This window comes from Meleagris gallopavo, chromosome 8 (genome assembly GCF_905368555.1).
Source record: "Meleagris gallopavo chromosome 8, MGAL_WU_HG_1.1, whole genome shotgun sequence".
NCBI classification, from domain to species: domain Eukaryota; kingdom Metazoa; phylum Chordata; class Aves; order Galliformes; family Phasianidae; genus Meleagris; species Meleagris gallopavo.
In genome coordinates this window covers 20,263,905-20,277,955 of record NC_139411.1, presented here as the reverse complement: position 1 = coordinate 20,277,955, position 14,051 = coordinate 20,263,905, and the positions used below count along the sequence as shown (strand labels likewise).

Genomic DNA, 14,051 nt, shown 5'->3' with positions numbered 1-14,051 from the left:
CTAAAGTTTGTCATTTCTACGTTGTATGTGCTGTGGGGATACTGCTTTCATTGCACAATTACAAAGTAATGGTCATTCTCTGCCTACAAATTCTGTTAACAGGAAAGTACTACAATGTTCCAGCTCTGGATTTGCTTTTTTGTCCTTTTTTGGTGTGTGCATGTGGTTTGAGTTATCATTTGTTTCATATTTTATCTCACAGTGTGAGGTTTTTTCAGCATTTTGAGGCCTTACTGTCATTTTCCTGTGTAGCAGGTCTTTTTTCAGTGCTTATTGGAGTGTTTTGTTTCTGCTCTGGTCAACCAACGGTACTTAGCATCTTTGAATAAAAGAACATAATACAGAAGTTTTAGCAGCTAAACAAATTTACGAGAAGTGAAAAAAGAAGTCAAGGTCACAAGGCTGAATCCATGGAATTATGTAGTGTTGTGAAGTTGAATGTCACTATGGCTAATTGTTCAGACCTATGGGCACCAGGGCATAATGCACGCCTCTGAGTTTTAGGCACCTGTACAGTAAATGTGGTGTAGAATTACCCAAAGTAGCTCAAGCAGTAGAAGAAAGATGCTTTAGCACTGGCTAGTCTGGTTACTTTTCAGTGTAAAATATCACAGTTTTGTGCTCTTGACTGACTCACAGTGCTTGAGACTGGAGAAGGGCTCTTGCTTTCTGCTGTTGCATTGTATTCAAACCAAGGCTCTCTGGGCTGAGAGGGTGAAGGCACAGAAATAAGTCAGTAATTGAAAGATTCAGACACTTGTGGGACAGAGAACCTCTTGGTTGTGGTTTCAGCCCTATTTCTGACATACACAATATCTGTTATAATGGCTGTTAAACACTTCTACTTATTTCTGCCAGACTGATTTTTTTCTAGATAAAATGTTGTTTAAAATGGAGAAAAAATGAAGAACTTAACCTTTTCCCATTCCTCTTCACCTCAGCTTTGCTAGGTCATTAGGTGCAATTAAGTAAATGAACTGGCTGGTAGAAGTTGATGTAGGCATTTCCTAAGCTAGAACATGTTTAGATAGACTGTAACATAAATTATCAAGAATAATATAGTTACTTGTTTTAAAATCCATTTCCCTGGGAGAGTGTACAGCAGGTCTTCCTTTGTGCTCACGCTGCTTAGCTTTTGTGTTTATTTAGCTCATGAAGAAAACAGGTTGTGGCTTGTAAGAGCTAAGCTTTACCTTTTCTGCAGGTCTGTGCTTTTGGTTTGCTGCCTTGATTAAGAAAAGTTTTACTGGTTTAGCTTAGAAGTGTACCTAACCAGGCTTAGTACACAAGCTTCAGTAGTCATACAGGTAGTTACTTCAGTTTAAGCCTAGCAAGAATAACACATGCAAATAAGAAGCAGGAGGGGTCATGCAGTCTTCTGTACTTTTGAAGTCCATAGATTTAAATTAGTGAAAGCATTTTTATTATGAGCATTGCATTGTCTGAGTCAAATGCTATCAACTGAAGAAGGAAAACTGACAGTATTAGTACCTCACTAGTAGCATGGGGTGCCCTATTAGTAATGCAGTAGTGAAGGACTGGGAATTAAATTTCCAGAGAGGCTGCTGCAATTCTTCCAGCAATTTTCTCTGTAGTAGAGAATGGGAATAAAACTAAATTTGGTTTTGTCCAGAAGTATTTGAAGTGCGCTGCTTACATAGGAACTCTATAGCTAGAGGCTGCAACACAGCAGCTTAACACACATTAACTGGAAGCTATTTGTAAGAGCTTCCTTCTCAAATTTAACTCTGAAGTAACCAGAAGTCTTCCAGTTCTCATACATTTATTTACTAGAACTCCTATTACAGATTGCTGCCTTCTAAAACCACTTCTGGAAGAGCAGTCAGCAGACTGTTCTCCTTAGAGCTGTACTCATTCACTACCTGTTTCAAAACAAGTCAGTGCCTGAACATTGCTCTCTGGCATCCGAGCTTTCTGCTTTCATGTATATAAGTTACTGCACGTGGTGACGTTAGGATAAAATGGCATAAAGCAAAATCGCCAGGCTCTGCACACTAAGGGAGTGTGCACAACACTTGGTTGGCATACACAGCCTCATTAGCTTTTCGTATACTTTCCAAATGGGCACTTAATTTATAGCATTGGAGTCAGTCTATAATTTCTAGTGCTGGTCGTTCCAGCAGGGTTGTTGAGCTGTTTTTGTACAGACACAAAAGAAAGCAGTGATATGAAACATGCATAATTCATGTGGTGTCTCCCCTCACCCCAACACAGCAGAAGTCACAGTTTTTTCGTGGAAGCATTCTGTGTTGTTCCAAACAGCTCTGTTGCTGAGTCGATTGTCTCCTATTCTTAGCATAGAAACCATTAGCATTAGCAACTAATATTGTAGTGCTTTTTTCTCTCTCTTTTTTTTTAATTGATCAGTCCAATGTTTAGCTTGCAGCCATCATTAAACTGCCTATTTGAAAGCACTACGTAAGGTAGGTGGCAACTGTTAAATTCAGAAAAGGTAGTTGAAAAGGCGCTCGATACTGTTGTAAGTGGACAGTGTACTCACAAAGTAATTGGGAAAGATGGTTTGTATGCATACAAGTATGGTGTGCATGCGCTGAGCCTTATCTGGTATAAAGTTTTACAATAGATAGAGGATTTGGTGTTTGGGTTTTTTTGTAGCTTGTTTGTAGCATTCCCATAATACATACCCCAAGATTTCCTTAGCGTGTGCAAAGGATGACAAGTGTCAGTACTTCATACAACTATATTTAATAAGTTATTACAGAAAAAAATAAAGTCCAAACTACAAAGTTTAAGCAGTTGTAAGCAATAGCAGCATTAAGCTCCATGTTTAGTCACAGTACTGCAGTTCCATACAAGCATTAGTCCAAGCCAAAAAGGAAGAAGCCTTGTTAGAATTACTAGCAAAACAATCTAAGAGAACATGTAATAAAAGATACAGTACATTTAAAATTAGTTGAAAAACAAGTACAGAGATCTTAGCTGTGAATGCGCTAAAAGTTATGTCCATTACTTTGACAGTAAAAGTACAAATATCTAATACTTTATACCCCAACAGAACTACATCCAGGAAAAAAAAATAATAAAAGGAATTAAACAAAATGACCTCTTATTAGCACCCTCGTTTTTTACTTACTGCTAAACTTTTTCTCATTTATATTTGAGTGTACCAGAATTATGTGAGCAATGTGATTTCTGACCAGCTACCCATTTGGGGTACAGACAGTAGTGTCACTAACATGAATATAAAATACTCTGTGGTGTGACTGAACACTATAGCAGCAGAGATAAGAAGTTTGTTTAAAAAAGAAAAGGAGAGATAAAAGGAAAGGAAGGGAAAGAAAAAGGGTTTAGCTGACATCATACGAACTAGCGTAAAAGCAACTACATACAAGCCAGATTAAACAAAAGAGACATTTCTACATATCTGTGACTAATCTTTCACTCATACCTTGCAAGTAGAGATGTCACAATACTGAAATATTAACATGGGAGCTTTTCCCAGTTAAGCGCCATTCTTTTTTTTTTTTTTTTTTTTTTTTTTTTAAACTACTCTAACAGTGAAATCTGCAAAGTTATTTGCTAACTGCATATTTGCAATACAATTTGTTTTAGCCCATGCCTTGCTAGCAGGCTATAAAATACAAGCATGTAGGCAGAAATATAAGCATAAACTTTGTACCACTTAGCAGGAATTATTTATTCCCTCTTCATTCCTTAATCTCCTTTGTTTTCAATTTGTGTACATTCCAACCAGTAGTACCTAATTTGAGTCTAAATTTTACTTCACTATTTGATCTAGTCTATACATTACTTACAGAACTGAACACACAGAGGATACACAATAGACCGACTCCGGACACGCTTCTTTCCACAAGTTATTGATGAGCCACTCTAACACTGGCATAAGTTAGTCTGAAAGGCCATCAATAACTCGTTGAAGTAGTTGTTTTGTCCAGAGAATGTCACTGTATGCCCTGTTTACGCAACACCAGTTTCAGTCTGGATTGGTTTAGGTGACAGAACAGTCACTGGCATCGGGAAGGGGTTTCTCCTGGCTGCATAGGAAAACAAAGGTGATGTAAATGGAGGTGAAGTGACAGGTGTTTTGATGTTGCATTTGGTATTGCCAATACGAAAGAAAAAAAAAAAGGACAAAGACACAGGAGAGTCAGAGAAGAACAGAGAAAGACAAAGAAGCTGAACTAATGTTCAGACGTGGTGGCAATATGGGTTACTGCATTGCTACCAGGAAATGGACGTATACGTTATTCTGCATTAACTAGGCAGCTACCAACACTGTGTGGTAACTTCATTAGAAAATGATGTGGATACCTACAGTCTGCTCCATGCTGCCACTGATAAATGTATGCAAGAAGGAAGTTGTGCAGGAAAGGGTCATTTTAGTTCATAAATAAATAACAGGGTGGTAAAAATACAATGAAGGATATATATTTTAGGAGATTCAGTCTAAGACTATCAAAAGAGTTTTGAAAAGTTAATGACAAGAAAAGTAATGGAGCATTATGCTGAATGGGCAGGGTCAAAAACCCATCATTTCAATAGATTTAGTTAACTGTAACGGCAGTCGTACTGAATCAACACTGGTGGTGTATAAATCTAGACAGCGAACTGGTACTGTGACATCCCTATTATCTCCCTAAATCATTTTGATAAAGGAAAAGGCTTTTCAAAATATCACATTTTTTCTGCTTCATTCTGTCATTTTATTGCCCAATTCTTTGTTACAATTTTCCAATCGCTTTACATAACCAACCGTTTCATCATTGCCACACTATTGTAAACCACATCAGCAAGTTAATACATAAAGCTTTGCATTTCAAAAAACTAGACACTTTAGTAACAATATTACAAAGATTTTAGCTTCAAAAATAACTGAAAATGAAAAAAATAAACTTTTAAAGAATTAGCATCATAAAATTAATTTATTCCAAGTAAAAATACAAAATAATATTAATGACATTGACCAGATATGAAAGTCTCTCCCAGAAACAACTATATTAATGGTTGAGAAAGCACTCCTTAAAGAAAATACGAAATAAAAATGAAAAATATGTAAATATGTTTAATTTTTTTCTTAGCAAAAAATCTTTCTAAAAATAACAATGAAAATTTGTCTCAGTACAAAGGCTACATTACTATTGAAAAAATACCAGCATGAAGAAAAGGTACATATTTGACAGTAGAAAAATGATTTTAGTGAATCACAATGTCTAAAGTCTGCAATGAAAATAAATCTGCAATAAAGATTTATGCCTTTTTTCTTTTCATTTTTCTTTTTTTTTTTTTTATACAAACAGTACAAACAGTATTGCACATAACAACAAATAGTCGAGGTTAGGTTAGCCTTCAAAAAATCAACTAGTTCAAGTCTCACATCAGAAAAGGCCACAATAGGACCTGTTGTACCCAGGGGCTTCTTAGTCAAGTTGCAGTTCAGAACTCCGTATTTTAAAAAATAACTTTTTTTTTGAAGGACCCTCTTTTAATAATAACATATTAACAACTCAGGGGCACATTCATTTACAAAACAAAAGGGAGCATGTTATAATTTAATAAACTAAAAAAAGTTCTCTTTAAAAAAATACAAACAGAAGAACTCTCACAATTCTGGTCAGTCGTGCATAATCACGCTTGATTATAAATATACAAATTAAGGGAAAATATTTTTTCCACCTTCTATTCACAACTTTCAGCACCAAATGGAGTTTGTTTACAGCTGTTTTTCACGATAATTTTGTTTTTAGTTTTAACCCAACATTACGCTGTATTGTACATCTTCCAGCTTCTCTCTCTCTCTCACTCTTTCTCTCTTTCTCTCACACTCTCTGGGGGTATGTTTGTACATGAAAGAGGGGTATTTCTTCAAAAGGGTTTACTTCGTTCACATAATTAGGTAGATTTCTGTAGGTTAGCTATGATCTTTAATATTACAGTTATAAAGCTCTAACTTCTTCATTTTCAAAAAAACTCAAATAAGCATGAAAAAAATAAAGTTACCCATCTGTTAAATCATTTTTCTTGCAGAATTAAATTAATATATATTTTTCTGAATAAACTTACTTAGAAAATATCATTTTCTTTCCTATATTTCAAAATTGAGGTATTGCAAAAGATCATGTCAGTCAGAAAGCATGCCTTTTTCTTTAAAAAAAATCATCAGCCGACTGTTGAAAACTGTCTAGATACAAAAAGTAGTGCATAACAAAATGTCTTGTACAGATGAAAAAAAAACAGAAAACACCTGGGCTGGGAAAAGCAATATCACAAAAATGCCCAGAAGTAACCTCAAAAGGGATAATTATAATTAGCATTTAAACCAGTAAAAAACTATTTTTTCTTTTTTTTTTCTTCAAAAACAGAAAAGTTCCTTTCAAAGCCAATACTTGCAACTAAACACTGGGAAAAACAGCTTACTAAATTAGACACAAACGAGGACATCACGACAAACAAAACCCAGAACATTTAAATCTACTATGCGGTGTCATATCCAGTCAGATTGTCCCCAGAACTGCAAAAACAAAGGAAAAAAAAAAGAAAAATAGTGTACACATTCTCACAATCATTAGTATACCAAGTGTGTTTATATGCTATCTGCAGCCCCATAGTTCATGCTAAAAAAATGTCCACTGTGTTAGCAGGTCTTAATTGTGTTCAAGCTTCACAGGATACATCCAGGGATTAGAGAGATAACGCCACATCCACAGAGCAGACATCTCATGTTACTTTTATATGCAGACATTTCTTTAGCACCACTTCTTTTTCTAACTTTCTTAAATGTGCCTAGTTCATTAGGTTGACAGACTATCTAATTGGTAGTGTATGTATGCTAGTATGAGCTCTTTGGTTTTCTGGACAAAGTCTGCAACTACATAACTGGTGCAAGCGTTAGGAGAGAGATTGTAACTAAGAGCTCATTTCTGTTTATGTACCTGTTATGAACTGTCAAGAGTGTGTTAATGTCGGATACAGAGGCTTTAACAGTTAAGTTTGATCACAGTACTAGACATAATCACCTTACTATATAAAATAAATTGCACGATATATAACAGAGCACCGCAAAGTACTTCATCTACCATCCACAAATTTGTTTTATGAATATCCTACAGCTAGTTTTTATATTTGTTGTAGTATAGGTCATTCTGTAATGGGCTGATCCTAATTTCAGAAGCATTACATTTACTGAGGCATGCCTTCCTCCAGTCAGTAATCAGTTTTTTTTCTTTGTTATTCAATATTTTGTCACCTAAGTAGACTTGTAATTTGTGCATTGTGGGCAGGTTTTATATTAGACATATATAAAATTTATTGCATGCAGCAACCTGATTAAGTAAACATGCAGTCAAAAAATATTGACCTTCCTTGGAAGCTTTTCTGTATGCTATACTGATCTCCTTTCAGCAGCCATCACTAGTTTAATCACATATTCATTTTTTAATTGATACCCTAGCCTGAATAGAGTATTATGGTATTAGTAATACCATTTTAATAGCAGCAAAAGCTATTGCAGCATACATTTACATAACACTAAAAGACCTAACAAAAAAAAAAAAAAAAAAAAAAAAAAAGAAAAACCCTCAGCAAAACAAAAGAAAAAAAAGTCTGATCCAGCTTATGAGGTATCATCCTTACAAGTCAAAAATGGAGAGCAACTAAAGGCTTATTTTCTTTAAGGGTTATTACTACGCTAAATGACCCAAACGAACGATTGCTGAATATCTGATAAGTTTTTGCTACATCTGCCACCTACTTGTGAATATTACCTTTGGTAAGTCATCTGCTAGGGGCAAGTCTAAATTTCTGAAAATAAGTGCATGCTCCAGTTTAAAAATAAAAATAACTATAATTATAATAAAAAAAATCTTCATCACATACACATCAACCCAGTGAAGGCTGATGAGAATGGCAGTCTACATAATGTCACTAGTGACAAGTCTTGTGTAGGAAATTAAGGTACCAAGCAGATGTTTGTGTGAATCAAAGTGCAAAATCAGTACAGTTACACTCTGCCGGTTTGTATCATACTGGACACTGAGTTCAGTAATGTGACTGTAAATAATAATAATAGTAATAAAAAGACCCATATCTTCATTAAAGTCGAGGACGAATGCACAAATTTCCAGAACACTAAGCCCTGAGGCAGCGCTCTCTTTTTCCCTCGATTTTATCTACTCCAGTACTTGTTGCTGGGGAGGCCTGGGGTTCAGCTCCAGCGGAACGGCACGTGGCGGGGTCGGTCACCTCCCTCCTTTACCAGTGGTTTGTGGAACTCTCGCCCAGCACGAGAGTGTATGCTTGCCCAGCAGTATTCACAGTAATACTGCAAACAGGTAACATTGGCACAAAAGAACGGAGCAAATTTTCCACCACAGCGAGTGCCTTGGCATTCATCACACATCTGATCATCCAGCACATATGGCTTCACTTCCACCTGCATCAAGAGACAGAAATAACTGTAAGTAGATTACACAGTTTTGCTAAGTATGAATAGAAGGAACAATATTTCAGTTCTTTTGACTCTGTTGAAGGTTTCCAACTGATGCTAGATTAACCCAAAGGGCTTGGCAGTTAGATTTTCATAGCAACCAGATTACTTGTCGGAAAATCTCAAGGAGCACTGTACTTGGATAACTATTCAACATTTCTTAGAACAGTACTAAGATCAAAGTATGGCAAAAATAGTGCCACCGAGGATTTTGCAGCTAGGAAGCTTCTAGCTGTGTGAATACAGTTGATATAAGGGCAGAGCAAGCAGCACATATGAAGGAAACTGACTGATAAAAACAAACCTTTATTTCTAAACTTCAGAGTTGAGAGTCTGATGAGCATCGGAGGTGGTGGGTTTTTTTTGTGTTGGTTGCTTTTTTTGAACTGCAAAAATGCAGGACCAAACTAACAGATGAAGAAATGATTCACATTAAACAAGCTTAAATGCACTAGCGTTAAATACTCTGCTTTATGCTTGCAAAAATCACCGTCTAAGTTTTGTATTTAGCTCTAGAAACGTGATAAGATTTCAAGATTTCAGTTGTTGTAACTGTGGCCTTGCTATCAATTACAAATAGGCTGGAGCAGTGGACTGTTGTCCTAGTCTCAGCTGTAAACATCTGAGGACAGGGATGTTGTTGTTGTCTTGTAAAGCACCTGTGCCAACCACAGCAGCTTTTGGTGTGTGACCAGGCACTGCCATAATGCTGCTACAGGAACTGACAGCATGTGAGTTCTCTCCTGTTTCTGTTCCTCTGAATAATGGCATTTAAATTTAAATAACATTTCAATTGATGTTTATTTCTTCTGGAGAAGTCAGTTTGTGCATGTGTAATTCTTACGTCTCTGTGATGCTATTTATAAAGCGGTTAAGTTCAGTTAGCTACATTTAAAAAAAGACTTAGAAAAAGAGATATGCATACTTAGTAAATTATTTTCATTAACAAAGTGTTTTACTGCATAGGAGATTTGACCACAGTAACTACTCTTAAATGATTACAATACTAGACACAGAACAAAGCAGTAAGTTGAAAAACAAGAAACTTGCACAGAAATACTTACGGTGAATTTTACTTCAATTTGTCAACAAATGCTACTCATTTGAAGTAAAGCTTATATGGCAAGTAATATTTATGGCTTATGGTACTGATAGAACAGTTTTTTGTTTTTGTTTTTGTTTTTTTTTTTAATTACACTGTGCTGCTGATATGACTCTGAAGATATCTGCATATCAGATACCGTACCATTGTCTCAAATGAAATTGGAAGAAAGAAAGCAGGACCAATGCCCAGCATATCTCTAGATCTCCACCTACTCACATTTCCAAAATGTGAATTGTGAAGGTCTGAAACAGACTCTCTCACTTCTTTCTTGTTTCCATTACTAGTGAAATAATTTTAAGAATGGGTACTGTACAATTCAGAGATTTCAGTCTATTGGGGATAAAAAATTTGAGGACAGAATTAAATGAATTCATGCTTCTTTAAACTCATGGATAAACCTACATTAAAACAGATAAAAGATAATGAAGTAAGCTTAAATTCTCCATCAACCATCTGGGATGAGTACTGGTTGTTTGAAAACAACTACCAACTAGCATCATTTGTGGATGCATCTTAAAGCTTAGGAAGAAAACAGGTTTTCAAGCACAAGTGATACATAAACCTCAAAAGATTTAACCCTCCTAAATTCATTTTGTTAGACTCCCAGTAGAAACCGTATGAATTCAGTGAACAAAATAGACTAAGGAACAGCCTCATATTAGATAAAATCACAACATGCACTAGCATCACAAAACTAGTTTGAGGAGATGTAACTATGAGCTCATCTAATCTGACAACAACAAAAAAATAGTCCAGATTTTTAAAGAGAAACTAAAACCAGTTTGGACTGTGCTCTGCAGGTGTGTTTTTAACTACGTACTGCATATAATGGACATGCTTAGTACCCATCAAGCTGACTCTTAATAAACAGTTTGTAATAGATTAGGTTGAAAAACAGCCATCCCTATTGTTATACATACCAGCACTGCACGTTATGTGTTCTTTTGAATAATTTTAAATGCTAAGTCCTCAAAAGCTTGGGTGCTATTTGTACATGTAATCAAGAGATGAAAATAGCAAGTCTGAAGATATATGATCTGGAAATTAAATAATTTTTTCATTTAATGTCTTCAACTCAGAATTTAGTGAAGTTATTAATTTCATCCTCTACTTGGAAAACCCTTAGAAAAAAATACCCTAAGAAAAAAATAAAAGGCAGCAAACACCTCATTTTTTTCCCCTCCCATTTACTCATCAAGCATTTTTTGGCATCTCTTTCTGGTTAAATAATACCCAATATTTTGAGGTCATCATTATCTATTATTCCTACAATAATACCTGCATTTGGGGAATTTTAAGGCTAGACATACATTGCGGAGAGAAAAAGTTGCCTAACTGCAGAACCACCATAAATGATACAAGTAGCCAGAAGCCTCATGGACAGCCAGAAATAAAATCTCTTGACGCATAACAAGCAAACATCTAAAGCTCAAAAGAAGGTGGATTAATTCTACAGTGCTTGACCTTTAGAATTCAAAACAAAAAAGCTGAGACTAAACTGAGTTTTAAATTATTTTCTGGTTTCAGGGTTAAAATTGTTACTTGAGATTTTTAAAGTCTACTTTTTCCACTATAGTCTAAATAATTAAAAATTATACACCAAAGAACAGAAGTTATTGTTTTTTTACCACAGTATTAGTGTAAGGATGTTTTTAATCTCTGTACAGTTTTCTTAGTAACAATCATTTCATACCATTTTACTTACCCGTTTATCAATGTCATTGTGTTGGAGCTGGACAAAGCGAGCACTGATAGCAGCAATATAGCTCTGCTGATTAGAGAAAGCCACTCTGCCAGCACCTTTTGGGTACTTCAACTCTGGGTCTGTATCAATGCCAGCATAGCAGACACCTCCGTATAAACGGTCCATAATCATTGCCAATTCAACTGCAAGAAGGCAATTTAAAAATACGGATTCAACATAAATAAGTTTTTTTGGTTTGCTGCATTAAAAAGTAGTGGTATTTGCCTTAGCATGCCTGTGTCCAAAGTCTAAAATTGAGCTGTTTAAAACCTACATGTTGGTTTTAAACAGCTTGAAACAACCCTATATAAATTACAGTAAAACAAAGAAAAAGACTAAAAATGGAACTTGCTGTGATTGAACTGTAGAAAGAATGCATCCTGTGAGAGTAGGGATCAGATCAACTTTTCTAGAATTTATCATATAGCAAACTGATACTGTGATGTTTGAGATTAAGCACTCAGGGTTTATCCCAACAGCAGCAAGGCTTGCTAACACTAGTTTAAATATAAGGTCACTTAAATATACTCCTTTATTTAGAGTCTACTCTTTTAGCCTACACGTTAGGAGTTTGAAAAGATATTTTGGGTCTTTTAAAATGGTTTGCTGTTTTTCCTGACATAAACAACTTAAAAGAAAGTTATAAACATCACTCAGAAGACAGTGTGAGTGAATGGCTAAGGAACATACAGAAAGAAGAGGAAGATAAAGAGCTGAAGGAAATGGAGAAGAGACATGTAAAGCGTGTGAAGATGTACAGTTGCTGAGCCATTTTCTCTCTATAAGCTGATAGTGAAACAAATTTGATGGATGAAGGACAAACAAAGCAAGGCATTGGGGCCTGCCAAGTCAATGTTTTTGTTTTTTTTTTTTTTTAATTCCAACGGGTGAAAAACCTTTGGTAGCAAGCTAAAATTTAGAAATCTGAGATGAAGGGAAAATATTATTATATTTAAACTATTGAAATTCTCACAAAACTTGTTAACTACATATAGAATAGAGCTGAGTATGTTTAATTATTTAAACATGAATTTGTATAAACAAGTGTCACATTATGGAAAGACCAAATGCTAATTTGTCCATTTGCAACAAGCAAACAAATGTCCGACCAACTCCGTACTCCAAACAGTAAGGGGACACTACCTGCAGGACATACAGACTAAAAAACTCTTTTGTTTTCCTGCAATTTGTAACCATTATTTAGGTAATGATCTCAGAAAGTAACAGTTTGGAATGAACAAGAGCTTTTAAAAGCATTTTAAATAGTTTCAGCAAGTTACTCTTGCCAACAGACAAAGAATATATATGATATCCTCCAGGAGGAGGAAACCATGCAGTGTTCAGTCATCTTACATAAAATGTCTGAATGAGACCTTGAAAGTTGCAGACAAGTGCTGGAAACTCACTGTCTGCTTTGGAGAACATAACTACCTGTTTTCAAATGTAACACATAAACAATCTATGAAAGGCCAAATGACATACAGTTTTGTGAAGTGCTATAATTACAAGTGAGGTGGTTAGGCTTAAGATTTAGGCTTAAAATGGTGGATATATACAGAAAATCAGCCAGTTTCTGTAAATCATGCACATTTGAGGAAAACCGTTTCTATTTATTATCCAAATCAGTAATCTATTTAGAAGATAAAAAAATTCAGGTTTTGTTTTTTGTAGACAAAAAGAAATTAACTGACTTAGAAAGTGAGCTGTGATCTTGAGAAAATACAGGATATATTTTCTGCTCTATTTCTTTTACACATACTGTACATCTTTTCTACTTTTAATGTTTTCTGCTTAACCTGAAAACTATTACATGCTCAGCATTTTCCTTTTACTCACCAGCTCGGAGGGGCCGTGGAACTCCTCCAACAAAAATAGTTTTTCTTGGGTCCAAAGGCTGAGACCCATCCATCACAAAGTCACTGTCACTTAGGTTCCAAGGTCGAATTTGCACCTGTAAAGGGAATTAGAGATTATTGTTAGTAGAGGAAGTTGACAACTCAAAATAAAGAAAAAGTTCATACTCTAATTAACAATATAATTTAGTAAAAGCAGTGTATCAGTGGTGTGAGCACCAAAATGCCAAGAACATAGCTTATCTGAGTGTTTGAGAGGAGGTGGACAATTAATTTATCACCTCTAGAGGCCAGGCTTGAGTTGAATTTTTCATCATAGCAATCTCCTACCTCACTAGTTCCCTGCCCCCCAACTGCCATTTGTAACAAGCAATCTGTGAAAGGACTTCCAGAACATTTTATCACCTGTGCATAATTACCAATGGAGTTTGGACTTCACATTCAAGAAACCACACATTTTTAAGCACTCATAAATGGAAAGAGAAATTTCTGTGCTTGAAATACAAAAAGAGTTTATTTTGAAAGTGCAGTTGCTCACTTCTATTAAGGAGCTGAGAAGAAATCTTCAAACTATGTAGAGAGAAACTACTCTCAAATCATTTGGGTATAAAGTTGTTAATATCTGCTTGTCGATGTTAGTACATGCACACACTATGCTGTAATATTAGATTGTTCATTTATCTGTGTAAGCTTTTTAATAGCATTTTAAGAAGTCAACATATTTTTTATCTAATTATATTTATTTGTAGTGTCCATTTAATCTGTATGTATCCATAGCCATGAAAAAGACTAGCTTTGAAGAGTATTAGAGATGTTAACAATAGAAACGAGATACTGTATGTTCTACCATAGCTTTCTGCATTA

The 14,051-nt window shown here is 35.3% G+C and overlaps 1 protein-coding gene across 5 annotated transcripts in view; it reads right to left on the bottom strand.

Annotated features, from left to right (window-relative positions):
• Positions 1-2,707: 2,707 nt before the first annotated feature.
• CPEB3 (cytoplasmic polyadenylation element binding protein 3) overlaps positions 2,708-14,051 on the bottom strand; it is an 88,052-nt gene continuing 76,708 nt past the window's right edge. For all 5 annotated transcript variants that reach the window (XM_085229402.1, XM_010714564.4, XM_019617679.3 and 2 more), the window contains exons 8-10: positions 13,171-13,285; positions 11,296-11,477; positions 2,708-8,431 (exon numbers count right to left, since the gene is read on the bottom strand). In XM_085229402.1, coding sequence (XP_085085528.1) covers positions 8,204-8,431; positions 11,296-11,477; positions 13,171-13,285 — 525 coding nt within the window. In that variant the 3' untranslated portion in view covers positions 2,708-8,203. The remainder of the gene's footprint in view (positions 8,432-11,295; positions 11,478-13,170; positions 13,286-14,051) is intronic.